This window comes from Electrophorus electricus, chromosome 11 (assembly GCF_013358815.1).
Source record: "Electrophorus electricus isolate fEleEle1 chromosome 11, fEleEle1.pri, whole genome shotgun sequence".
Taxonomy (NCBI): Eukaryota; Metazoa; Chordata; class Actinopteri; order Gymnotiformes; family Gymnotidae; genus Electrophorus; species Electrophorus electricus.
The window spans coordinates 21311102-21336050 of NC_049545.1; the positions used below are offsets into that span (position 1 = coordinate 21311102).

At 46.4% G+C, this 24949-nt stretch overlaps 3 protein-coding genes across 8 annotated transcripts in view; 2 read left to right on the forward strand and 1 right to left on the reverse strand.

Annotated features, from left to right (window-relative positions):
• Window positions 1-322: 322 nt before the first annotated feature.
• Window positions 323-7533, reverse strand: zfyve21 (zinc finger, FYVE domain containing 21). The gene is given in 9 exon segments (XM_035531692.1): window positions 323-1509; window positions 2243-2373; window positions 3450-3503; window positions 4593-4684; window positions 5457-5532; window positions 6300-6468; window positions 6830-6880; window positions 7409-7512; window positions 7515-7533. Coding segments are annotated over 9 exon segments (732 nt in total). The 3' UTR covers window positions 323-1473.
• A 495-nt stretch (window positions 7534-8028) lies between these two features.
• On the forward strand, window positions 8029-16094 carry fam160b1 (family with sequence similarity 160 member B1). The gene is made up of 17 exons (XM_035531688.1): window positions 8029-8376; window positions 9423-9501; window positions 9725-9894; window positions 10209-10313; window positions 10893-11015; window positions 11344-11568; window positions 11892-12088; window positions 12406-12520; window positions 12684-12760; window positions 12933-13125; window positions 13651-13823; window positions 14429-14572; window positions 14663-14753; window positions 14884-15027; window positions 15300-15440; window positions 15575-15678; window positions 15963-16094. The coding sequence occupies exons 1-17, from the start codon at window positions 8332-8334 to the stop codon at window positions 16072-16074; spliced, it is 2238 nt and encodes a 745-aa protein (XP_035387581.1). The 5' UTR covers window positions 8029-8331; the 3' UTR covers window positions 16075-16094.
• Window positions 16095-17048: 954 nt separating this feature from the next.
• The window catches only part of ablim1a (actin binding LIM protein 1a), a 39218-nt gene continuing 31317 nt past the window's right edge, over window positions 17049-24949 (forward strand). For 3 of the 6 annotated variants that reach the window (XM_027027524.2, XM_027027529.2, XM_027027525.2), the window contains exon 1: window positions 22279-22529. In XM_027027524.2, the coding sequence (XP_026883325.2) occupies window positions 22442-22529 (88 nt within the window). In that variant the 5' untranslated portion in view covers window positions 22279-22441. Of the gene's footprint in view, window positions 17168-18852; window positions 18959-22278; window positions 22530-24949 lie in introns of those variants that run through there. The other 3 variants (XM_035531690.1, XM_027027528.2, XM_027027530.2) reach the window with 3 other exon arrangements.

Consider the following 24949-nt stretch of genomic DNA (forward strand, 5'->3'; position numbering starts at 1 on the left):
GTCCACCTTCTAACATGCACCACCCAACCTGTCAAATCACTCAATCAGCTGCTATGTTACATCAGATGGAAGCAAACAAACTTTACAAACCCCAAATTTCCATTTATTATACAGAGTTGACACTCATAAAAATCTGTCAAAAGGTACTTTCAGAAATGGACTTAACTGTGTAATTGTAGTGACCTCATCTTACGTGAGCTCCACGGATTTGGATGTCATGCTGACAGTGTGCAGCATTGCTGTGGAGCTCATATTCTGTTGACCTAATACTTTAATAAAGCCTTTAGAGCAAACAATAAATAGAAAATACAAGGAAAACATATTGATAATCACACACCGTTTTATTTGAATATGAAGCACCAAGTGCTACTTTGTTGTGTATAACCTGAGAACGTTCATAGAGAAAGTAAAAAATATATATATGTAAAAAAATTGAGACAATTATACAGGTTACAAAGAACTGATTTAATCAGCATTAGCAGATACTGTCCAAACAAACAAACAAAAAAACAAACAAACAAAACCAAGAAAAAGAAACATGCAGATTTGTAAGCAATTACAAAATCACTGGAGGACAAATATTGGCTTGGAAAAGAGGTGCCGGTGGAATTACCTGGGATGTCTTTCCCTGGAACAATGAGCATGGATTCAGGAAGGAAGCCTTGTGTATGAAACTGAAATGACGCAAAACAAAGTTGCTCAGCAGAACTGTAGAGTTCCCAGACTCAGTTAACGTGGTCAGTGGAATAAACTCTCCAAGTTTGTCTGACATTTTATGACACAATCTATTAGAGATTTTTTTTTAATGTTGCTTCTCTCTTAGGGTTAACAACATAACGTTAGTTTTGGATTAAATCCGTTTGAACGGGGATTCTTTACTTGCTCTTTAGTTTAGTCCTGGAAGATTAGTTTATATGTGTGGACTTCAGAAAGCTGAACTTTAGTGTTTAAACTTCATTACTATTAAACCTTATAAACCTGCATGGAAGAATGGGAGGCCAGCGCACCACGATGGTGTGCTGAAGAGAAAGGGTTATGTGCACACACAAAACTCCAAACGCACATGTGAAAAGCACAGAGTGTCTGGTGTAGTGTAATGGCAGAAAACATTTACAAAGGGTTACAAAAAGTATTGTGAGGATATCATCAGTATAAAGTACATACATAGCTTTTGTGTTAAAATAGGATTATATGACTTTTTTATTATTTTAGAAAAAATCCATATGTGATACTACACTTTGTGCACATGTCTATATATTTATATTGCACTAGGCTCAATGATTAACATTGGTTCTCCTTACTGGGGGGAACAAACAGGTCAGGTGACCAATCCAAACCATCCAGACAGTAAGAGGAAAGCAGAAACGTCCAATAGAAAGTATGGAACCTTCTCAGAGTAGATGTGAGACTCAATAACATAAAATACGTCTCTCTACACCTCCAGCGACCCCGTGTGGCTCGGGGGAACCGCCCTCACTGGTCCCTGGACTCATACAGCAGTTTGGCAGCCTGTTGATGAAGCAACATGAAAAATACTCACAAAGAGAAAACCTGAACACAACGACAAACTAGGATATCAATCCAAATGGTTAGAACCAGCAAAAGTCTGAGAAATGTGAGATTTTGCAGTGGAAAAACAAGCACACACACACACACACACACACACACACACACACACACACACACACACACACAAAACAATTAAAAATATCTAGACTAGTGGCGTTTGCATTTGTGACAAAGCTCAGTATTAATGGCCTTTGGGTCATAATATATATCTTTCATACCAGTTCACGCCGCCCAAAAAACAAAAACAAAAAAAACCCTAAACAAACACCATTCTGTCAGGACATCATTGTCCTTTAGGGCCATCAGCCTTACTGAATACCTCCATTGTTTCATTGCAGGCCTCAGGCTTCATAGTTCACCAGCTGGTGCCTCCGTTTCTTTATGCCACATTACTGTTAGAAACGTCCGTTAGAAACACCCATCAAGAGACAAGGGCAAGGAAAGACAGTCCGCGCCCCCTCTCGCTTGGGACTGCCCACACATCCCTCTCAAACCCACCCACTCTCGCTTGGGACTGCCCACACATCCCTCTCAAACCCGCCCACTCTCGCTTGGGACTGCCCACACATCTGCCTCTCAAACGCCCACTTTTCTCCCCAAGAGCCGCCCCTTTTCCCACCCTCTCTCACTGGTCACTGCCCACACACCTCCCAAGCCCCACCCCCTCCTGTACCTTATGCATGGCAGAGAGCCAGGTGGAGGCGGTCCTCTTGTCATCGTCGGCATCCAGGCGGACCTGCAGGACTTCCTGGGAGCCTGGCGGCTGGTGCTGCAGCAGCATCCCGGCGGCACGTAACACGCCCCCTGCACGCAACACAGAAGGTCAAAGGTCATGCCGCAAACACAGACCAGCGCTATGCCCTGGGTGTCAGGATGCACAGGCACGAGGCAGGCAGAGGCGGGAGGCTTACCCGGCTGGCATGGAATGGGATAAATATAAAGAGCGCACTCTACTGAATGATCACGAACTGGACAGAGGGGCCGTGTGTGCCAGCTCTGACACGAGGCACAACAGACGGTGGTGGTGCCCTACACAGAGGTCGGTCACATCAGAACCGAGCCCCTGGACCACCGTAGGCCATCCTGATGTGACGCGTTATGGGTTTTGTGGGTATGAGGTTATAAGACAGGAAGTACAGCTGGTTTTGTGAGGGGAGGGATTTCCAGAGTTTCCACTCAAAGTCAAATATCAAATTCCCTGACTTTTCCATGCATTTCCCTGACTAAAACACTGGATTTACATGACAAGGATGAACAGTAATGCAGGCCACCCAACCACTCACACAATAGAGGAAATGGGTGAAAATGTAATGCTTTGGTAAATGGAAACTAAAGTTGAAAGATGCTACATATAAAATTCCCTGATATTCCATCACTTGACCCATAAAAAGATCAAATCTGGAGTAGCCTTTTTAAATTCCATGACCAGTGGGAACCCTGCTTTTTTGTTCAACACCATGCAAATCCATGCCGTGAGACAGAGTGTCCACCAGTGGTGTAGGTTTAATTTCAAATTTGGGGGAAGACACTGCTCACACCACCCAACCTACCAACATTATATGAGCAGTGTGAGCAGGAATTACTGCAAGAATCACGTCTCCCCGTCCACCCTCCCAAAACTACACCCATGGTGTCCACCAACCATAAAAGGAGAAATTCACAAAACAATACTCACACTGACCAGAGGATGGCGCACCAACAGCTTTTAATAGGGTGCCTTTAGTCTTTAGTCTTAAATAACCAGGCATATTATTATCAGTACCAAACTACATTGTAAATGTGTACTTTTAAAAACAAAGTGGAGACAAGGCAAACCCATTTAAAAGCAACACTACAGGGAAGGAAGACTTGGAGTGAGGGAGAGAGAGTGAGACGCTAACCTTCAGACATATACTGACTGTCCAGCAGGGTGGTGTAAGAGTGAATATCTTTCCCTGTGTCCAGAAAAGAAACAGCAGCACAAGCATCCCAGAGAGGAGAAAAGGCGTGAGAAGCATTAAGTTCAAACGCAGCCTAAACGTGAACCCCCCCCCCCCCCCACAACACACACACACACACACACACACTCTCCCCAAAAAATAGAACAGCCTTCGGCAGCTGCAAGCACAAATTAGAGTCAGAGAGGGAAAAAAATTAAATCAAACTACCAGGCTACAGACGGAAAACATTTATATTAGCTTCCATTCACATTACCTTTTACATTAGCCTACATGTTGAAAGAAGAAAAAAAAAAAACACATGTAATAAAAATATAATAAATAAAATATAATGACATTAAGTCATTTTAAGTGCCCTTCAACAAATTCAGAAATGTAGTCCCTCACCAACAGGATGTAGAGATGTCAGCTAATGGGTGGCTTTGAAGACTTTGAGGAATGCTAAGTCTAAGATAGTCAGGATTTGGTAGTTTTTCTAATATGCAAAAAAATCCTAAAAAACCAAATATGAGTAGGTGTGTCCAAATTTTTCACTGGTACTGTGTGTGTGCACGCGTGCGTGCGAGAAATGTAGCCAGATAAGCAGTTTCTATCTGACTCCTCGTATTCCGATGAAAGAAGAAGGATGTGAATCTCTGCAAATCAATAAAACCTACAGGAAGCCACCAGAACTACAGGAAGTCACGGCTACACGTGGAAGCCACGGCTACACGGCTACCACCTAGACTGCATTACAGCCCCTCAGGCAAACACCCAGCCTGCACAGCTTCTAACAGGCAAGCCTCAGACATACGGAGACAAAGGGCATAGTGTGGAGACAGGAAGGCCGAGGGTGCCGCCACACACTCCGCTACGGTGAAGCGTGCGTGGCCTTAGCTTGCACTTCTTATTTCCCACCACAAGGGGGTCAAATCACGCTCCACTGAGAGTACACTACAGATCAACAATGCGACAATGCATTTTTTAACGCAAAACAAATGAGCATGCAATACGCTAAACGCATTGATTACGTGACTGCCACTTTGCTTAGTTTTCACTCAGGGTCAGAGGGTCACGTCGCTGATGTCTCCACAGACTGAGCCTCACCTCCGGGGCTTGAGCCCTCCGTCAGCACCTGCATGGTGGAGATCCGGGACAACTCCACCTCAAAGTGACTGTCTCCATCCAGGAACAGATACCTGAAGAGGTTAAAACAGAGATGCACTTTATCTGTTATTGTGAAAACTAGAAACCTACAAGACATTTTCCAAGTTAAAAATACAATCGCAAATTTCAACAACATGACCCAAGAAGAAAAATTACAAATATTTTTTGATAAATATCCATATATTAACTACTTATTAATGTGCCAATGGTTCATTAGCTGTCATTAATACTCTTACTGCTGTTTATCATTATAAATGTGTTAATGGTTGTTAGTTGTCATTAATACACTTAGTAATGTGTTTAATGGTTGTTAGTTGTCATTAATACACTTAGTTATGTGTTAATGGTTGTTAGTTGTCATTAATACACTTAGTTATGTGTTAATGGTTGTTAGGTTGTCATTAATACACTTAGTTATGTGTTAATGGTTGTTAGTTGTCATTAATACTCATATTGACATGTTATGGAGCACTAGCCATCAATAAAACTCTTATTAATGTGTTAACGGCGCATTAGCCGTCAATAATACTCTTACTGCTGCTTATCATTATTGGTGAGGAGGTGGTGCTTTTGCTGTAAGTATTATTATTATTTATGCTGAGTTAAAAATATAAAAACTTCCAATATAGCCATCTTGACTAGAGAGAGAGTGAGAGAGACAGAGAGTGTGAGAGAGAGAGAGAGAGAGAGTGTGTGTGTGTTTGTGTGTGTGTGTGTGGTGTGTGTGTGTGTGTGTGTGTGTTGTGAGAACAAGAGATAGTTTCTGTATACATGCATGCAGGGCTGTGTGGGAGTATAGGCTACCTGTGGTTGTTGGACAGACGGCACATCATGGTCTCGGGTTTCTCAGAGGAGCCTACAATAACCACGAATGTGCTGCCTGCAGCAACACAGACGTTACAGCATCAGACAGGACTACGTACCCTAAAGCCCGACATCAGACAGGACTACGTACCCTAAAGCCCGACATCAGACAGGAACTGCAGCCGTTACAGCCCGACATCAGACAGGACTACGTACCCTAAAGCCCGACATCAGACAGAAACTGCAGCTGCTACAGCCCGACATCAGACAGAAACTGCAGACGCTACAGCCCGACATCAGACAGAAACTGCAGACGCTACAGCCCGACATCAGACAGGACTACGTACCCTAAAGCCCGACATCAGACAGAAACTGCAGACGCTACAGCCCGACATCAGATAGGACTACGTACCTAAAGCCTGACATCAGACAGGAACTGCAGACGCTACAGCCCGACATCAGACAGGAACTACAGACTCTATAGTCAAATCAGTGCATTTTCTAAAATGTTAGGAAATCCTTAAACTTTTTTCTTCATCTAGTTTGCAGTATAAACTACTAGATTACAAACAAATGGATGGATTTCATCTGTTTGTACAAAATCTGGACAGTAACACAAAACATAGTTGAGTCCCTCTATCAAAACCACTTCATGTAACACAAACACACACACTGTTTCCAATGACTATGCAATAATTGGGAAAAAAGGAACATTGGAAAATACTTTTTGATACCTCATCAGCAGTGTAAGTGAGTATTTTTTAAACTACACGAACTATGAGGCGGTGTTTTCACAGCACATCGGTCGAACTTGCAAGCGTGTGTAGGACTCAATGGACTCACCAGCAGTGAGCACCTTGAGCTGTTTGTCGTAGAACTCCACTTCCTTTTGAGAGATGAGGCTGCACTCCCCACACTGCCTGACTGGATCCACAAAACACATGCGAGGCAAGGCCACCTTCTTACAGCAACACTTATCACAGAAACACCGGCCACAACGCCGACAGTGGTGCTGACACACACACACACACACACACACACACACACACACACAAAAAAAAAAACACGTGTGTGCGAACGCACATACGTATGCACACACGTACAAGCAAAAACACACAAATGCACATGAGAACACAATAAATAAAATGTTTAATATTCATACATATAAATAATAGCTTGAAACATTAGCATCAGTTCGGGACACAGCACACAAACATGCAGGATAAGGGAACAATGGAATAAGGAAGAACTTTCATGGACAGGAAATGATGAAAATGTTACTCGGTATGAAGAAGTAAACACTTGAGGCAATCAGTAATGACCCCCAGATTACCAACACACGTACAAGTAAATAAAAGAATAACCCTGTTTACCTTTCTGGTGATGAAGTCAAACTTTGTGTCACACTGCATGCATCTATGGCACTGAAACAGAGAGGCAAAATGATGCATTAGTGCATACCATTACCACACACGCGTGAACCCTGACCTGCTGCAAACCGAACATGTCGTCGACGTGTCATACTGACTAACTAAGGACAGTGTCTGAAACGTGTCATACTGACTAAGGACAGTAGGTTGCTAAAATGACGAATGGGGGATAGTGATACCACCCCCGGGTAGAAGGAGAAGTCGCGTTACACGCCTCTAGACACAAACACAAACCCAAACCCTAGTTACCCCGGGGGTGTAAGTGTTTGCACAGGCAAGTTATGATGGAGCTGTCCCCAAAAATAGACACTTCCTTTGGGCCCAAAAACAGAAACCACCGTCCGGCTGCTCAGACATGTGGAGGTCTTGTCTGGTCGTTGTTACTGGGCAGCAGGTGTGCGTCCGTACACAGGGAGGTGGGTGTCCGTAAACGGGCTGAGCCAAGCGAGCTGGTGTGCTGAACAACGCCCGAGGAGACGCACCCTCCTCCGCCTGCTGCCTCCGCGGTCTTGACGAGCTTACCTCTTTATCCGGAACCCACTGGGGCTCGTCCAGGCGAAAACGGACTGCTAAAGGCCCCGTTCTCCGGACCATGCGTAATCCACTGGGGCTTCGGACCAGCTTTTGCCGTCAGGCACCGCTGACATTTTCGCCCTCCAGTCTGCGGCTGAACGTAGGGTTGCTGTTTTTTCCTTTCTCGCTTCTCGGGATGGGCACAATCACCAGGCGGACCTTCAATATAAAAGTCTCAAGTCCCTGTCCTACTTAACAAAGGCGATCCCCAATAAAAGACAAAATAATTAAAAAAAAACAAAAACCAATTTTAAATAGTTTCATAAATGAAGACTGTAAATAATCGTAAAATGCCATATATTTTATAAATAGACGTGAAACGATAATACGTTCAGACACCCAATATAATCTTTCGAGTCCTAAAAAGCAAGAAAACAGTACTTGATAAGCAAAAGAGTTGGACTTAGTTATGTTGTTGTCTTTGAAAATTAGAAAATAAACGAAGTTCTAAAAAACGTTTTGCACTACTGTGGCAATTACATAAAATCATAAAAATCATAAAATCTACTCTAAAGAGCTGAATTGTGGACTTTTGCCTTGGTGAGACTGGCCCGTTTTACAATGCTGCGCACAGCCGGCAGAGGATGTCTCCCCCTGGTGGTGGTCTGTATCGCCGCTCGGTCGTGGAAATGCCACGGTGGCTTACTAGATCGCAAAGGTGTATACAGTGCAAAGCTGCATACAGGTTAACTGTGCAAAGGAGTGTATGTTTACGGATCTGGATCCGACTGACTTGTTGGTTGTGGTCCTGCGTTTTCGTGTGAAGGTCTATTTATGAAACCTGCAATCTGGATCGCGGCGGCAGTAGCAGACGGAAGATAGAGGAATTTTCTCGGTCTTCTCGGGAAAAACTCGTCCAGTCGAAGAACAAGATGTTCTCCAAATTCACGTCTATCCTTCAGCATGCGGTGGAGGCGGTGAGCTCTCGGGTGTTTGTGGACTGGTTTGTCAGGCCTTAGCTAGCACGGTTAGCTGGTTAGCTTAGCTAGCTAACGCACCAGGACAGTGACCGTTAGCGTCTGTCTACCTGGGCAGGTTTACCTCGTCTTCTTTAAAATGCTATTAAATGTTATAAAAAAAAAACACCGAGATCAGAATGATGGATGACCACTCTCTCACTCTTCTTTCACTTTCCAACACTTTCCAGTGTTGAGTTGGTCAGTCAGCTCGTTAGCATGCTAACTAACGTTAGCACAAGCTTGCCTAATCATCAGGCCACTCGCCAGTTTAACTAGTACGTTTGGTAAGACAGCTGGGGCTTCAGTACTGCACACGGTGGACCACGACGCTGTTGTGTTTGAACGGTTTATTAAAATGCTGTCCTAGCTTACCCAAGAAATGTTACGGTTGTTAGCCAGCTAGCTAGACAGTCTAGCTAATTGACTAGTCAGGACTGGTGGCTTCACATTTTGTAAACATTAGATTAGTTCCTTAGCTATCTGGCTGCACTGACAGCCTAATATAAAGTTTTATTACTCAAATCACCAGTAAATCGGGGGTCTGATGCATGTATATTTCATCTGTACTTCTCAATGACCTAATATTTCACATTGTCTACATGCAGTTGGCAAGGGTAGTCTATTAAGATCATTGTTCCGTGAAGAAGTGTCTTCATGTTTCACAGTGTATTGGCTAACCGAAAGCCCATGAGCTGGTTTTTGTGTTTAGGTTAGGTTTATGGTTTGTTCTGTTGGAGTTTAAAAGAACACTGCTTGTGTTTTAATCCACTGGCAAACCCTGTAGCTTCTCCTACTATAGAATGATTGACATTCATTCCCTTGTAGCTACTCCTAATACAGGATGATTGACATATATTCAAAGCCTGTAGCTCCTCCCAATGTTGGAGGATTGTAGGTCCTCCCAATGTTGGAAGATTAACATATATTCAATATATTCAAATATTCAATATATTCAAACCCTGTAGCTCCTCCTAATGTAGTATGATTGACATTAATTGTTGCAGCTTGCACCATCGCTACCCTTGCAAGAAGACTTTGTTTACCACTGGAAGGCCATCACCCATTACTACATCGAGACATCAGGTGAGGCGATGACTCTGTTTGATGTTTGCCACATCTCTCCACTAATGGGCACAATGTTAATGGAAGAGAGCATGTTTTCTTGAACAGTATGAAACAGAATCTGAAAATGACTTAAAATTATGCTATCCAGCAATATGTAACTGCATAAAGGACCACACGCGCGTGCACAGTGTCATCGCTGGGTAAACTACCCCTAATGGTGCACGCTCGTCCCTGTTTGTAGATGACAAAGCCCCAGTGACGGACACCAACATCCCCTCCCATCTGGAACAAATGCTGGACGTCCTAACCCAGGAGGAGAGCGAGAGGGAGTCGGGTGAGACCGGGCCCTGCATGGAGTACCTGCTCCACCACAAGATTCTGGAGACCCTCTACACTCTGGGCAAGGCTGACGTAAGCCACGTCCTCTTGGTGTCTTCTGGATGTGAGGGGTGATTGTGCCCGTGTGACTGCGAAAGTCCCTTTGAAGAGCGCGCACACACACACAAATGGTTACATTTTAAAATTATGGCAAATTACTGACTTAAACCCAAACACTGGCTTGTGTTTTAGCAAAATCAGAAACCTTGTTTACCAACACAGTATTTGTACTGCATTTCCTACCCGGTCTGTTGAAGCAGGTCGCTGCCACCGCGTCTCTGTATCTAAGGTACCACTTCAAAACGTGTGTGTTGAGGCGGTTTTGTGTTTTCCGGTTCCTCCCGTAGTGTCCTCCTGGTATGAAGCAGCAAGTTCTGAGCTTCTACACCAAGCTGCTGGGCCGGATCCGACAGCCCCTACTGCCTCACATCAACGTTCACAGACCAGTACAGGTGAGACGTGCCCCAGAACGCCGTCACGCCATCTACACTTATCTCTTACTTTAGCACAAGCGCCTGACATGTCCCTTCGCTCGCTGGCTCTGTTCTCTGCTATACCTGCATTATAGATGCACGATTACCGATTGTATCCTGTCTGTAAATATTCATCTGTCATCGCTGACTGGCTGGTACTTGGGTGACAGACCTTTCTCAACACACCTAACGCTGCTAAGGCAGAGGCTGGTGTGCTGGTACAGATTTCGGACTCGGCAGTGTTGCTGTATTTTCGCGAAGATCAGTAACAATGCTGGGCTGAGTGGAGTCCGTAACCCAACGCTGTCCGACCAGCAAGCTCTCTTGTGGTCAGAAACTGGCCGTCGGAGAAGGCTGGAGGATCGCGAAGTGGAAGCAGCTGGACTGTTGTCTCTAACTGCACATCTACGAGATCTTTACATGCTAAAATGATTACATGCTGAACTAGATCAGGCGTATTTGAGGTCTCCACTGATGTTATGCCACTTGCTTGTCTATGGTATGTGTTTGCAATGATGTACGTGAAAGCAGAGTGTTCTCCCCACACTGTGTCCCCAGAAACTGATTCGTCTGTGTGGGGAGGTTCTGGCTGCTCCTACAGAGAACGAGGAGATCCAGTTCCTCTGTACAGTGTGTGCCAAGCTCAAACAGGACCCCTACCTGGTCAACTTTTTCTTGGAGGTGCGTGTGTCCGTGCATGTTTGTTTTCTGTTTTTAGATAATTAGGCCATTAGAAATACCCTGAAATTATCTAGAACAAACTAGTAGTACATTTTTATTATTATTATTATTATTATTATTATTATTATTATTAATAATAATAATAATAATAATAATATGATTGTATATTTTTATGTGACGCTAAAGAATTTTGGCAAATGTGTGTGTGCTGGGCATTAAGTGTTGCACAAGTACTTAACAATTAAATGTCATTAATTCATAAAACTGCACTGACCAGTGTGTCCAGTCTCTGTGGTGGTGACCGTCCTGTGTGCCTGTGCACCTGCAGAATAAGGCTAAACGTGGGGACGATAAGGATGCGGACGTGGAAAGCTTGAAAGAGGAAATGTCTTCTCCAGACACAGGCCAGCAGGTACACGCGAGTGCCGACCAGGATGGTCCAACGGCCAACACCAGCAGCCCCGCCCATGTGGGCGGTGCCTCTGTGTTGCCTGGCAACAGCAGCAGCAACTACAACCTGGTCAGCTCCCTGCTCAACCTCACCAAGAGCCCGGTGAGTCTGCCATGCGTTTTTTCTCAGTGGGTGCCCGTAAAAGACCAATGCCGTTGCTGATGAAGCCAGGTATTTTACCAGACAAAAGGCTTGCTGACGTACTCTAGTGGCTTTTAAAATTCATTCGTTTGTTTGTTTGTTTGTTTATATTAAGACGGTATCACAGACTGGTTGATTTTCAGAGCATAAATTTAAAAAATAAGGCCTAAAATGGTCTTGCCTGTAGTAAAGGTGTGTGCAAATGAGTCTGCGCTGGTTCTCGTTGGAATGGGAGCACAGTGGTAAAGACCTGCGTGTGTCCGTGTATGTGTGTGTCCTACCAGGACGGCCGTATCGTGGTGAAGGCGTGTGAGGGTCTGATGCTGCTTGCCAGCCTCCCTGAAGATGCCGCTGCGCAGAGCTTGACGGAGAGCACGGCGCTGTGCGAACTGCTGACGCGACGCCTCACTTCCTTCTACCAGGCACTTCCACAGTCCATGGACCCGCTCGACATCGACACCGTCGAGTCCGTCAATTGGGGGTGTGTGCGGGCTTTCCCAGGCCCTCTGCCATACTGCTGCCTCCGGAGGCGTTTATGCTTACAGCATCTGACAGCTTACCTGTTTATCAGCGTGACGAGTGTGCGCTCTCAGCACTCTCATTAATGTCTTTTGCTCCACCAGTTAGCCATGTCGTAACTCACTTCACACACACAATGTGCAGATGAGTTTATAATTGGCTTAATTCCTCACACAACCTGCTGAAGTGTGAGCGAAACACACCTTAGCTTCCCTACGCCTGTCCACGCTCTGACGGGGCCGGTCCGAGCTTGGCTGACCGCTGCACTCCCTCCCCCAGGCTGGACGTTTACAACCTGAAGGAGGATGCGGCTGCATTCACTGGCAAGCGAGCGCTCATTTCCTTCCTGTCATGGCTCGACTACTGCGATCAGCTGATTAAGGAGGCCCAGAAGGTAACTGGAACACTGACTGCGGAAAACGCTCGCCTGGCCAGATCAGGGCTTTGTGTGATAGTTGGATAATTATGTTCTGTTACAGAGTTGAAGTGTGTGTTTGCTGTCCTTCATGTCTCGTGTGTGTGTGTGTGTGTGTGTGTGTGTGTGTGTGCGCGCGCAGACAGCAGCTTCAGTTTTGGCTCGAGCAGTGAGAGACCACTTTTTTGTCCCAGTGATGGAGCCACAGCTGATGCAAACGTGAGCAACAAGAATCCACTCTCTCTTACACACACACATACTCTCAGACACTCAGGTACTGACTACTACAAACTCATATACAAACTCATACACCTCTGTATGTGGGGTGCCTGGCTTCCGTTTGTGGCACATGTGAAATGCCCTCCACATATGTGCCTGTCTCTCTCTCTAGGTCAGAGGTTGGTATCCTAACCTCTACAGCACTCCTGAACAGAATCATCCGGCAGGTGACATCAGAGGCCCTACTACAGGAGACGCTCTACTTCCTGCTGGGAGAGGAAGTGGGTCCAGAAACTCCCACCAGCGTTGGCCACTCCCCCCTGCGACACCGGCTCATAGGACACTGTGACCACCTCTCAGATGAGGTAGGGGCCCCCGCGCAGAGATTCAGAGAGCAGTACTTCTGATCCTAGAATTGCATCACAGTCATTCATACGTTCAGAAATGGAATATGTTCGTGTTTGCGATTAACTTTGTGCTTGAAATTGAGTAACTAAACTGTTTTACTTACCTGATCTTGGAACTGTTGAGATCAGACTTCACACTAGACTTTATAGACTTTTTCCACTTTTAAATTATTTATTATGTATATTTCTCATATTAGAAAAGGGCACAAGGGCAGATAAACCATCTGTTTAGATGTGTTCCAAATGTCCTGTTTAGTTAATAACTATTCAGGTCAAACAGCCGTTCTCACATCACAGAAACTTCCAAGTTTAGCATCGTTTGTTTAAGTGGAACTCCATGAGAGAAGGAATTACAACCCCGCGCTTGTCTCTGTGCACGTCGCCTTGACGACCTCGCGCTCGTCTTTGTGCACGTCGCCGTGACGACCCCGCACTCGTCTCTGTGTAGATGGCCGTTATGACCCTGCGCTTGTCTCTGTGCAGATCAGCGTGACGACCCTGCGGCTGTTCGAACAGCTCCTGCAGAAACCTTGCCAGCACGTCCTGCAGAACCTGGTGCTGCGGAACCTGGAGGAGCGGAGCTACACCGAGTGCCGCCAGCCCGACGAGCGCGACGAGCGCGAGCACATGGAGAACGGCCAACCGCACGACGCCATGTAAGAGCCACGCCCACAGCAGGCCAGTCCCACTGAAGGACAGTGACAGTCACTTCAGTTAGAATGTTTCGTTGGTGGGTTGAGCCTCCATAACTTCATTTGGTATGAGGTAAGCGATAATGATTGTATAGACATGGCTGTAATTTGTGAATATTTAGTTGGGTTTATTAGACAGATTATCTGATACAGATGAAGTTCTTACTGTAGTATCCTCTGAGTTTGTGGATTAGCTGTTCAATTGTTGGTTATTCTTCCTTTTAATAGTCTCCTTCACAAACACACTGTAAGAACTAAAAACAAAAACTCGTTTTCAAAACAACAGTTATCAAAATAAATCTAATTGAGCTGCTTAAAATCAAGGTAAGACGTGATCATTAACCCCTTCACAACTCTCATTCATAAGACACATTTATAATGATATAAATTGCTGTATGTTCTTTAAACTACATTCGGGTAGATTGCTTCTATAGCGGGACTGCAGAAGCGCTACATCAAAAACCCAGAGATGTTTGCAGTTTTCTTGTTTTCTTATTGTTATTGTTCACTGTGAGATGGTGTCCACATAAAGAGTCTCTGCTTTACTTCCTGTCTTCCTGTCTCACCAGTGATCTAGAGGAGGACCCTCTGTTCTCAGACCTGTCTCCAGACACCAGGCTTTCGAGCCCTGATTGGCTCAACTGTTCTCCCCCACAGAGCACGGAACACTCAAAGCATGATGGGAAAACGGAGGTCCACAAAATCGTTAACAGGTTTGTAGCGTGCAAATGACACGTGCAGGAGCCCACCGCTGTGGGGAGACCCTGTGAGGTGTTGCCGTCTCATTGGCTATTCTGTTTTAGTTTCTTGTGCTTGGTCCCGGACGAGGCGAAATCCTCCTACCAGGTTGAAGGCACCGGCTACGACACGTACCTGAGGGATGCGCACAGACAAGTGAGTGGTGCAGCACAGCCCTCCACCCACTCCATCAGGAGACTGTGGTTGGTGTGCTGTGACGTGGGTGAGCAGAAAGTGCTTGTGAAACTGATAGTGTCTGTCTGTGTGTGTGCGTGCATGTGCACAGTTTCGGGACTACTGTGGTATCTGCCAGAGGTGGAATTGGCCAGGCAGTGCAAAGCCCATTGAGAAGTGTGACCTAGACAAGCCTTTCTTCGAGGGGCACTTCCTCAAAGTGCTGTTTGACCGAATGGGTCGCATCCTGGACCAGGTGAGCATTGTGGCCGACCAGCTCGCACTCGTCCCTTCAGAACCCTAAGACTGACCTGCTGCAGCAGTTTCATAAAAGAAACATTCTTTACTGGAAGATCCTTTCTGTCAAAATCGTTTTTCTCCTTGTGAGTGTGTAGACTGGCTTCCTAACAGCCCTCAGCTCACCCGTTTGTCCTGTGCCGCACTATAGCCACAAATGTGCGGACGTCTGGCACCGAGAATGTTTAGACTTACCCAAGCTAACACACTCTCTCACTCTCCGCCCACTAGCCATACGACGTGAACCTGCAGGTGACCTCTGTGCTGTCCAGACTGGCCCTCCTACCACACCCTCACCTGCACGAGTACCTGCTGGACCCATACATCAACCTTGCGCCTGGCTGCCGATCGCTCTTCTCCGTCATCGTCAGGGTAACGGCGCCTTTCTCTCTGCGTCTCACACAGTCCTCGTGCCTCCTGGTCGTGGTGCAGTAGCGTAGAGACCCTGGCTAGCCTTCCCTCTCAACGTTCTGCTAAGATCCCGCTCACCTTCACGCCTCCCTCAGGTGGTGGGAGATCTGATGCTGCGGATCCACCGTGTGCCCGACTTCAACCCCAAACTGCTGCTGGTGCGGAAGCGCCTGCTGGGCCTGGAGCCAGAGGTGTTGAGGTTAGCGCCCGCACACACCACAGAGCAGCGAGCGCCGGAAACGGCACACGCTCTCCGTCCGCGGTCTAAAGGCGCAGGATTTGTTGCAGATCTTTTTTTTTGGATCTACAGCGGTTTCAGATTTAAAATTCTGTTACACTACAGCAGATCTGAAATAATGTTTGCATCTGTTCTTCTACGTGAAGCTTTGATGAGATTGCGGGTGCATATGGCACGTGTGATCAGGGCCTGTCACGTGTCCTATGTAGTGGATCCATTCACCTCACGTTGCTTCTCTTCCTCAGCGTGGATCACGTGACTCTGCTGGAGGGCGTGATTGTCCTGGAAGAGTTCTGCAAGGAGCTCGCTGCCATCGCCTTCGTCAAGTACCACGCTTCAGTCCCCGCCTCCCCCTGAGACAGGCCCCACCCCCCCAGCCACGCCCTGGAGGCCAGGGTCAGCGGCCGGGTGACACGGGGAACCAGCTAACCAAACTGAACACCATTCATCCTTCAGTGCAGGCTTCTGTGTGCAGCCCTGATGACGACATCTGATGTGAAGCCCCTCTCCCCCCTCCCTGGGTGGTTACCATGGATACCACCATGTCTCTGACCACCCGCTCCACTTGGCCACCGGCAGGGGTGCTAGGGATTGGGGCAAAGTTCAGAGGTCACTCACTCTCAGCTACGGCAGCAGGAGAAGCGTATAGTAGCATTTACATGCGCGTGTCTGACTTGCTCGGTCTGTCTCTCCCTTTATTTGCCTACATTTCCCAGAATGCCCTTTGTTCTCTTTATGTTCTTCCTGTAGGCCATGCGTGGTTTTTATTTTTTGGGCTGGTTTTTTGAGTTGCCTGCTATTGCCTTCTTTTCACCGAAACCTGCTGACTCGTGGAAATTTTAATCCTGCTATGCGTTCCACCTCAGACACGAACACTTTTATTTATTGTCCTTGTTCTGTAGTAGCTTGCAAAAAAAATACATACAACACCAAAACGTCAAAAAAAGAGCCGATTTAAGCTGCTCATTAAAGAACCTTAAAAAAAGCGAACATACACGAAACTGATAACTGTGTAACATTTGAATTTTAAAAAGCTACTGTTATAGTAACACGTCCTGTGCTTGTTTAGGACTTAATTTTTCCTGAGGGGTACATGAGTTGCTTTGGCTGCGTGAGATGCCAAACGACAGCAACAGCCTGCCTGATATCACACACACATGGCCTGAAACTCGCCCCGTGGCCCTGACGTTTCGCTAACTCAGGATCCAGGAATGGAACAATCTGGAACGGAGCGTGAATTGGCAGACACGCTGCTGTTTCTCGTTTTTTTGCGTATAGAGTGGCGCTTGCTAACACAAGCTCTGCACTAATTTGCACATCCCTCAAATCCCAAGTAGCACTAGAGAAGCCCCACCCATGTCTACCATGCATCATGACAGCACACGCAGCACCTCGTTTTTGCAGCTGGCCTTTTTCTGCCACTGTGTTATCCGTTTGTGTGTGTGTGTGTCTCCACGGCACTTTGCTGGACTGTCCCTACGCTCAGTGCTCTCTCTTGTTTTTTGCAGTTTATTGTGCGAGGGGAAGAACTCTAGAAGTGTTCAAAAATACTGCTCTGTGTGTCAATGAAATGTTAGTGGTTGTGATGTAAGGTGTTGGGGTTTTTAAGAACCCCATCAGTCATTAAGAATTGTATACCAGCAATAGTGTTATCTCAGCCTTTCTTCTTCCCGTTATTTAGCGTTAAGGGCGCACATGTTGCACCGTCCTGTGTTAATGAGGTCAGTGCGGGTCGAGCGGTCTGTGAGGGAAGAGGTGAAGTGGTCCTTATCACGGACCACCGGCTGCATGGACCCGTGCAGAACTCTCACGCCTCGTGCGATGGAGATTGTAGGGACTGCATGGTGTCAGAAGGTGTCTGGATCACAAGACCTGAGTGCTGTGGAGCTTCTGTGGACATCAGAAGAAATTGCAAGGCCCTTTTCTGTGTCCGCCAGGGTGTGACGTTCGAAATTTGCTGCACATTGCACATTCACACCCAATGACATTGTCCTATTTATATGTTGTACAAAACCGAAATCCTTTTAATTTTTTTTTTTTTTTTTTAAGAACCAAAGGATGTATCACGTAGCAGTGGCTTTTGGATTGTAGAAGTCTTTTTATTCTTGTGTGCACATTTTGTACCAACCCAATCTCTGAAGCTTTCTCTTAACTGTGTATATATGTGTTCAATGACAGCCATGGTGCTGTCTGGTGTAGATGCATGCAAACTCGTATCTATGTCGTGGGTTGTAACGGGGATCTAACAATGCCTTACTTTATACACAGTGGCGCTCAACGGCCTATATTCACCCCGTCGTGCTTTTGAGTCTTACAAATGCTGGTTTTTATTTCCCCTGTCTTTTTATTCACACCCCCCCGGTTTTCAGATACCTGGACCAGCCACTGTTGTACTTCGCGCAAAGACAAGAAAAACAAAACGTTAACTTAAGGTGTCAGCCTCGTTTAGACGAGCAACACTGGACCGTGTGCTCACGGCTTCTGTCCATTAAATGAGTTTTTACCGCATGATGCCACTTTATTGTTTGGAAGGGAGGTGCTTGGCGCACCGACCCCCACCCTGCACAAGTACTGGTCCCGCTGTACACGGAGAGCCCCCCGGCATGCTCCGTGTGGGAAAGCTCTCGCACCTTCCATCGCTTTTGTACATTTAAAACGGCTTTCTTATAAATTTTCCGTCCCAATTAAAAAATGCTCGCTTTCTTCAAGTAGCCAATCTTCTGAGCTTTCATTTCAGAGCAACGTTTGACTGATCAATGCTGGAGTGAGAATGTGGCGAGAATAGGGTGAGCTTGCTGGACTTAAGTTTAGACGGGCCCGTGTAATCGTGCTGCCTGGAGCGGGTCATTAGTGGAGAGTTTGGATGTGGTTTGTACGTGACGCAGTAAAGCGTGGGGCCCGGGTTCTTCACGTTCTGATGGGGGGTGTTGGTGCACCACCTTCCTCGCCGCTCTCTGTAAATCTCTGTCCCATTTACTGCTGACGGCATGGTCCATTTTCGGTAACGCTCGTTCCGTGACCGCGTGGCTTTCGCTACTGCGTGAATCGAGAGGGCTCGCGACGCTTCTTTTCTTCAAGACACACCCAAAGCATCCCGCGGCCGTCTGGCCACAAATGGCATGAGAAATGATCCGGTGCGTCATTCTCACCCGGTGTGCCCCCCGTCCGTGGAGAGATAAAGTCGGGACGCGCCATTCCGGTGGCTTTTAAAGCAGTGCGTCCTCCGCCATGTCCGCAAGAGGTAAGTGGGCGATGCATGCTGCGCCAACGTCGCCTTACCGAACCGGGCTGCTCCCGGTAGCTCGTACCGTGCACAGGCTGTGGAAAGGTAGCAGCCTTGGAAACCAACTCGGGCTAAGTGTAATGCTGGTTGCAAGACGCGGGAATAAAAGTTTGCATCGCCAGCAAAACTGCGGGGAGAGAAGAATTTTTGTCCCTGAGCCGTGTGGCGTGATTTGAAACGTAGAAATGCGATTAGCCCGATGATTGAGGCCACAAAGCGCGCTGGACTGCGGGTCGTGGGTCACAGACGGGTAAGCAGCTGTTGAAGTGGCTCACCCGCTGCTTTTCTAACAGAGTCTGCGTTAGTCGACCAGCAGGTGGCGACACATACGCACACCGTCCATGTGGCCTACTAGTCTCCGCCCACCAGCTCGCGGTACGCGGCACGAGCAGACACGAGGAGGGCTCGAGGCCTCGTGCGCGGCGGAAGTGTTTGCCAGGCGAGACAAATTGATGGAAGAGTATTTATATAGCTAGCTAATAAAATGATTAACTGACATTTTTGTTAATAGTATTTTAACTATTATAGCGGTTTTTTTGTAGTGATAGCCACAGCACAGGCTGAACATTAGGTAAAGTTAGCATTATCGTTAAACAATGCTAACCCCATTAGTTAGCCTAGCTAATGTTAAACCTTAACTGTAACTTCATGCTTTAGTGATATATCAGTAGGTGGTTGGGCTATTTGCTAACTTCACCCAATGTTAAGCCCATTGTTGTGGTTAGCATTGCAATAATGCAATGGCTGCCAAGTGAAAGCGCAAAGTACTTATGGAATTTAATTGTCTTAACAGTGTGACACTGGCTAATTAAAAATAGAATAACAGTCTCCTCTTTGCGGTCCCATTTCCTCGCCATCTCTGTCCAGCTGTAACAAAGCAAATGAAATCGCTGTATTTTTAGCACACGCCAACTGCCGGCGAGACACTCGTGTCAAACAATCAAAATCAAAGGGAGATACTGCCAGAGTTGGAGCTTTGCATGTTTGCCTCTGCACTGGTCTCATGGTCTGCATGGCTTTTTTAATTCAGTGGGACACGTGACCTACTCAGCTCACGCGTAGCAGGACTTGGGCCGCTCGTTTCCATTAGAGAGCTGAGAACTTCACGGGACCCTGGTGTCATTCCCCCTGCTGGTCAAGGTGCCAAGACAGAGAGAGCCTGAAGGACAAAAGGTTGGGCTCTCTGTGTGCGTTAGGAGCTGGTTAATAAAGATAATCAGAGAACAGGTGCGTTGTTCTAGAGAACCGTGGAATGCAGGTACTGAGATATAGGTGATGCAACACAAGTGCTCAGGTTACGCAGTCACTAAGCATGTGCAAGCATCGCAGTGTGTCCTCTACAGAGGTCGTGTGTCCGAGTGGAGCGCAGGAGCCGATCTGTAATTAATGTTAACCTGAAGCCTGGCGAGAACTCCAGTGAAAGACGAATGCTGTTGTCTGAACATGTGTTTGTGGATGACCAGCTGTGGTGCGGGTCTACCCGTTAGAACAGAACTTACTGCCTTCTGCAGCCAGCGCTTCCTTACCCTGTGAAAGGAACCAGGGCGCTCTCATCCCATACAGAACCTGGCTTTATGTTAAAAGAAACTGTAGAACATCTTGTACATTCGAAATATAGTAAAACCAATGAATTCGAAAGAGACAGGGAGCAGATCTTAAGTATGTACCAGCTTGTTGTAAAAATATGAATATGTAGTAAAAATGTGAATATTTAGTAAAACTAGCACAGCTCCTCCATTTTAGAACTAAAGAGTCACAGTGCACAAGATGACTGGTGACTGGTGGGCTTTAATGTCTGGTGGACTTTAATAGTCTTTATCATTTTGGAGCTCTCCTACTTGAGGTATCTCTTCAGAAAATAATTACTTGTGCTAAATTGTATAGATGCAAAAACCATGCAATTCATTCATTCTTTTATTCATCTTCTAAACCACGTTATTCCAGTTATTCCAGCGGCAGAGGGCGAAGCCACCCTGCAGGGTGCGAGGCGGGGCAAGAGGGTGTGTGTGTTTTGGCTGCTCTTAAACTTCTGCAGCTCTGACATTTACATTAACATTAATAGCATTTAGCAGGCGTGCTTGTCCAGAGTGATTTACAGCAGAGCTGAGTGGTCTTAATGAAAGTGAACCTGATGCTAGCATACTAACTCACAGAGTCCAAGGACACAATTAAGATAAAGCCCTGTGATAGGAAAACACACGAGGAAAGTACATATGAGGGGTTGTTTTTCTTAACCCCACAGGGAAGTAGTGTTGGAGTTTATTGACGTATCTGAATGGGACATTGACTAAAGACTAAAGAATTCCTGACCTGTGCAGTAAGAAGAACAGTGTGGCTCCTAATGACAGACCCGGGAGAAGCAGACCGGCCATACAAGAACCCGGATCGGATTGTGTTCGTCAGTCCGCAGCAATCATCAAGGGCCGTCTGGATTTAGCGGACAGCCTTCATTCGCTCGGTGTGGCACTGATGGAGTGACAGTTATATTATTTTAAAACACTTTGTTTTCTACATTGTGTTCCTGTCAGACAGGATAGGATTGAGCATTATTAAACTGTATTAATAATATTATGATAATGCTTTATTACATTGTAATAGTAATATTATGAATTTTATGAATTGACTGAAGGTTTTTCACATGCTGAAAATTCAAGTTTTAGATATTTAATCCAGTGAGCACGTTTTCTAGTTCTGTACATTACTGTAGTTGCCGGTGATATTTATTCAGCTAGTTCTGCAGGTCAGTTGAACTGGAGTTCATTACTTGACAATCATGAGAAATTTTTTTATTGTTCTGTGAGATTATGACCTGAACTGATACCTGAACTTTCAAACATTCAAGTGACCTCAAATCTGAAGTTAACAAGAGGTTAATCGTCTACTATTGGGGTATTTGATGGAAACTATGGCAGCTACAATGCAAGTGTGTGTGTGTGTGTGTGTGTGTGTGTGTGTGTGTGTGTGTGTGTGTGTTCAATAGTATAAAATTAGCACTGTGCTATTAGTTAAGCCCTGCCCCTTCCTCTGTGCAAGGCCAGTGGTTTCTAACTTTCAGGCTGAGCATTACAGTCTAAACTGCTGGCATGATAAACAGAGTGTGTTCCCTCCTCCCAGGTTTCATATACCAGAACACACACAACAAAGATCCTTGATCTCAGCAGTTTTTGAGAGAGAGAGAAAGAGAGAGAAAGAGAGTGTATGTGTGTGTGTGTGTGTGTGTGTGTGTGTGTGTGTGTGTGTGTGTGTGTGCGCGCGCATGTACCAGACAGCGCATGCGGCTGAATTATTGATGAGTACAGATCCTTGGTGTGTTTGACTAGGTCTGCTCTGAGTGTGTGTGAGAGAATTTGAGAGTGAGAAATGGAGCGTGGGTGAGTGCTCAGGTGCGCATGTGTGTGCATGGCCGTGAGCATCCGTGTGCGCGTATGCATGTGAGCAGAGATGGGAGAGAGAAGTACCGCGCAGCGACCTCCCTACGATGGCCTGTGTAACTACGCCCAGAAAATCACCTCCTGCTTCGGGCTTGACGGTAAGAGAGCGGGAGGGACCCCGAGACCAACCTGTCTCACCATGCAGCTTAACGAGCTTATAGCAGAGAGCGGATGCCGTTCTCTGCCTGACCTTGGCATGTTCGTCCCGCCATGGCGTGCGGAGTCTGTGCGCGGGCGTCGCCGTGGCTACAGTGGGGGGGGGCGCTTTGCTTTGGGAGCCGTGGCGAGCGTGTGCCGTGGGACTGATGTCTGAACAGTCAGGTTTGCTCCCTGGGCTTTGGGAGCCGTGGCGAGCGTGTGCCGTGGGACTGATGTCTGAACAGTCAGGTTTGCTCTCTGGGCTTTGGGAGCCGTGGCGAGCGTGTGCCGTAGGACTGATGTCTGAACAGTCAGGTGTGCTCCCTGGGCTTTGTTCTTGTCTGCACCCTGTGTGCAGCATGTGCGCTGTTTATCCGCCTTCCAGCAGAGTGGTTCCAGCACAGAGATGTAGTCTAGTGCATGGCCGTCTCTCGTGGGCTGGGAGCACACGCACGGAGAAATGTAAAGAAGACAAACCTGGGTAAGTGGGCATGTTTGGCACAGGGTGCCACCTAGGGACAGCTAAAGTAACAGGAAAAACATGAAGAACAATGTGAACCCCACCCTGTTTTTCGTATTAGGATTGTGGAGTACTGAATACTGAATCTGATTCAGTACTCCAGTGGCTGACCCGAGTATTGTACCACTTTGTGTTTTAATGCTTGAGTTGATGAGTTTTTGGAACTCAGGACTTCATCCCACTCCAGCGGTTTGTCAAGATAACAAAGAGCTGAGTGTCCATGCTACAAACGCACTGGAGTGCTTTCATGCTGAACTTTTTTCCATTTTGACCATAACAGCAGAACCTTTGACATTAAATTGCAGGGGAGCTGGAATGAAAATCACTGTTCCCTGCATACTGCACTGGAATTGTTCATCAGTACTCATCTGATAGACACCAGAACGCAGAACACAGATGATATAGGACATACAACCTGGCTGGATAAGTGGTGTGTTCAAACTGCAGTGTTTTGATTGAACTTGCTGTCGTCAGTGAGGGGATTCAGACTGAATGTTTGGTGTAGGTTCTGGGTGCACACATGCTGTTGTGATGGGGTTCAGACTGAATGTTTCTGGCTATTGGTCTTTTTGCCCTACATCACATCCAGAACCAGCAGAGGGGTGGATCGTGGTGCTGGGCTGTTACTGGATCATGCTGGGCTGTCTGGTGTTACTGGCCCTCAGAGAGTGATGTACCTCTCACTATATGTACTAGTTTCATTAAATAGGTAGAACTACTGTTCTTGGACATCTCCTGAGAAACACTGACTCTGTCTCTTTCTGACACATATACACACCTTTCTTAACTTGATTTAAGGTCACAGTTCACACTAACCCATCCCCACTAACCCGTCTGTCGAGCCTGGCTATATCGCAACACTCCGATACCTGCAGGCTTCTGCACTGGCATTAACGTCATGAACAGTGTTCATGCGACCACAGGTCACCGTTTTGTTGATCATAATGCGCTCCAAGTGAAGAGGGTGAGAGATGTGTAGGAGAAAATAGCACATAAAAGCTCTTAGTGCTTGGAAGAGTTACAAACAGACATTGGTCATGGATTACTGGAGGGTCACATCTGCAGACCACGCCTACCGATTACACATGATTAGACAGCAGACCATGCCTACTGATTACAGCTCATTAGACATCAGACCAGCCTACTGATTAGACATATTTAGATAACAGACCACACCTACTGATTAGACATATTTGGACAACAGACCATGCGTACTTATGGCAGGAAATGACTTTATTACTCATTGCTTAATCTCATACATATACAAGGGAGCATAGAAGGGTTGGGACTCTGGACCGCATGGATTTGGGCTTTGTGCATGTGATTTGTTTATTTGAGAAGGTTATCAGTGATTGGTCTGCCTTTGAGATTGTTCCAGATCTTACAACTATAAGTAATCCCAACTGCTGTGACTTCTGCTTTACATGTTCATTTAGGTGAAACTATTTAACAGGCGAAAAGACTACAAGGGAACATGTTGCCATCTTCTTCAAGGAGACAGGGTGGCTACTGCAACACTACTGCTTTACAATCATCCTTGTATGTAATCAGAGCGTGAACATCAGGGTTCATCAGGCGAGTCCAGCTCGGTGGGGCTGACCTTTCTACTGGGTTTGTTTTTCTCTCGTTTCTACTTTTGGTTGATTTATGAGCCCTTAAAAGCATACAAGCAAACAAGAAAAGCTCATCCTATCCATCCGAAACCCCACGGAGGTTGGTTGTCTTTGTTCCGGGGGGGCGGGGGGTGTTCTACTATCGCTGTGTTTTCAGATATCGAATGCTTTTATTTTGAAATTTAGCAGGCTGTGTCTCACAACACTCCATACAAGCACCACTGCAATAAACCATGGATGTGTTCTG

Coding starts and splice junctions, on each gene's coding strand:
- fam160b1 (XM_035531688.1), top strand. CDS start 8,332: ATGTTCTCCAAATTCACGTCTATCCTTCAGCATGCGGTGGAGGCG. Junction 8,377..9,422: donor TTCAGCATGCGGTGGAGGCG/GTGAGCTCTCGG, acceptor TAATTGTTGCAG/CTTGCACCATCGCTACCCTT. Junction 13,126..13,650: donor GTGACCACCTCTCAGATGAG/GTAGGGGCCCCC, acceptor GTCTCTGTGCAG/ATCAGCGTGACGACCCTGCG.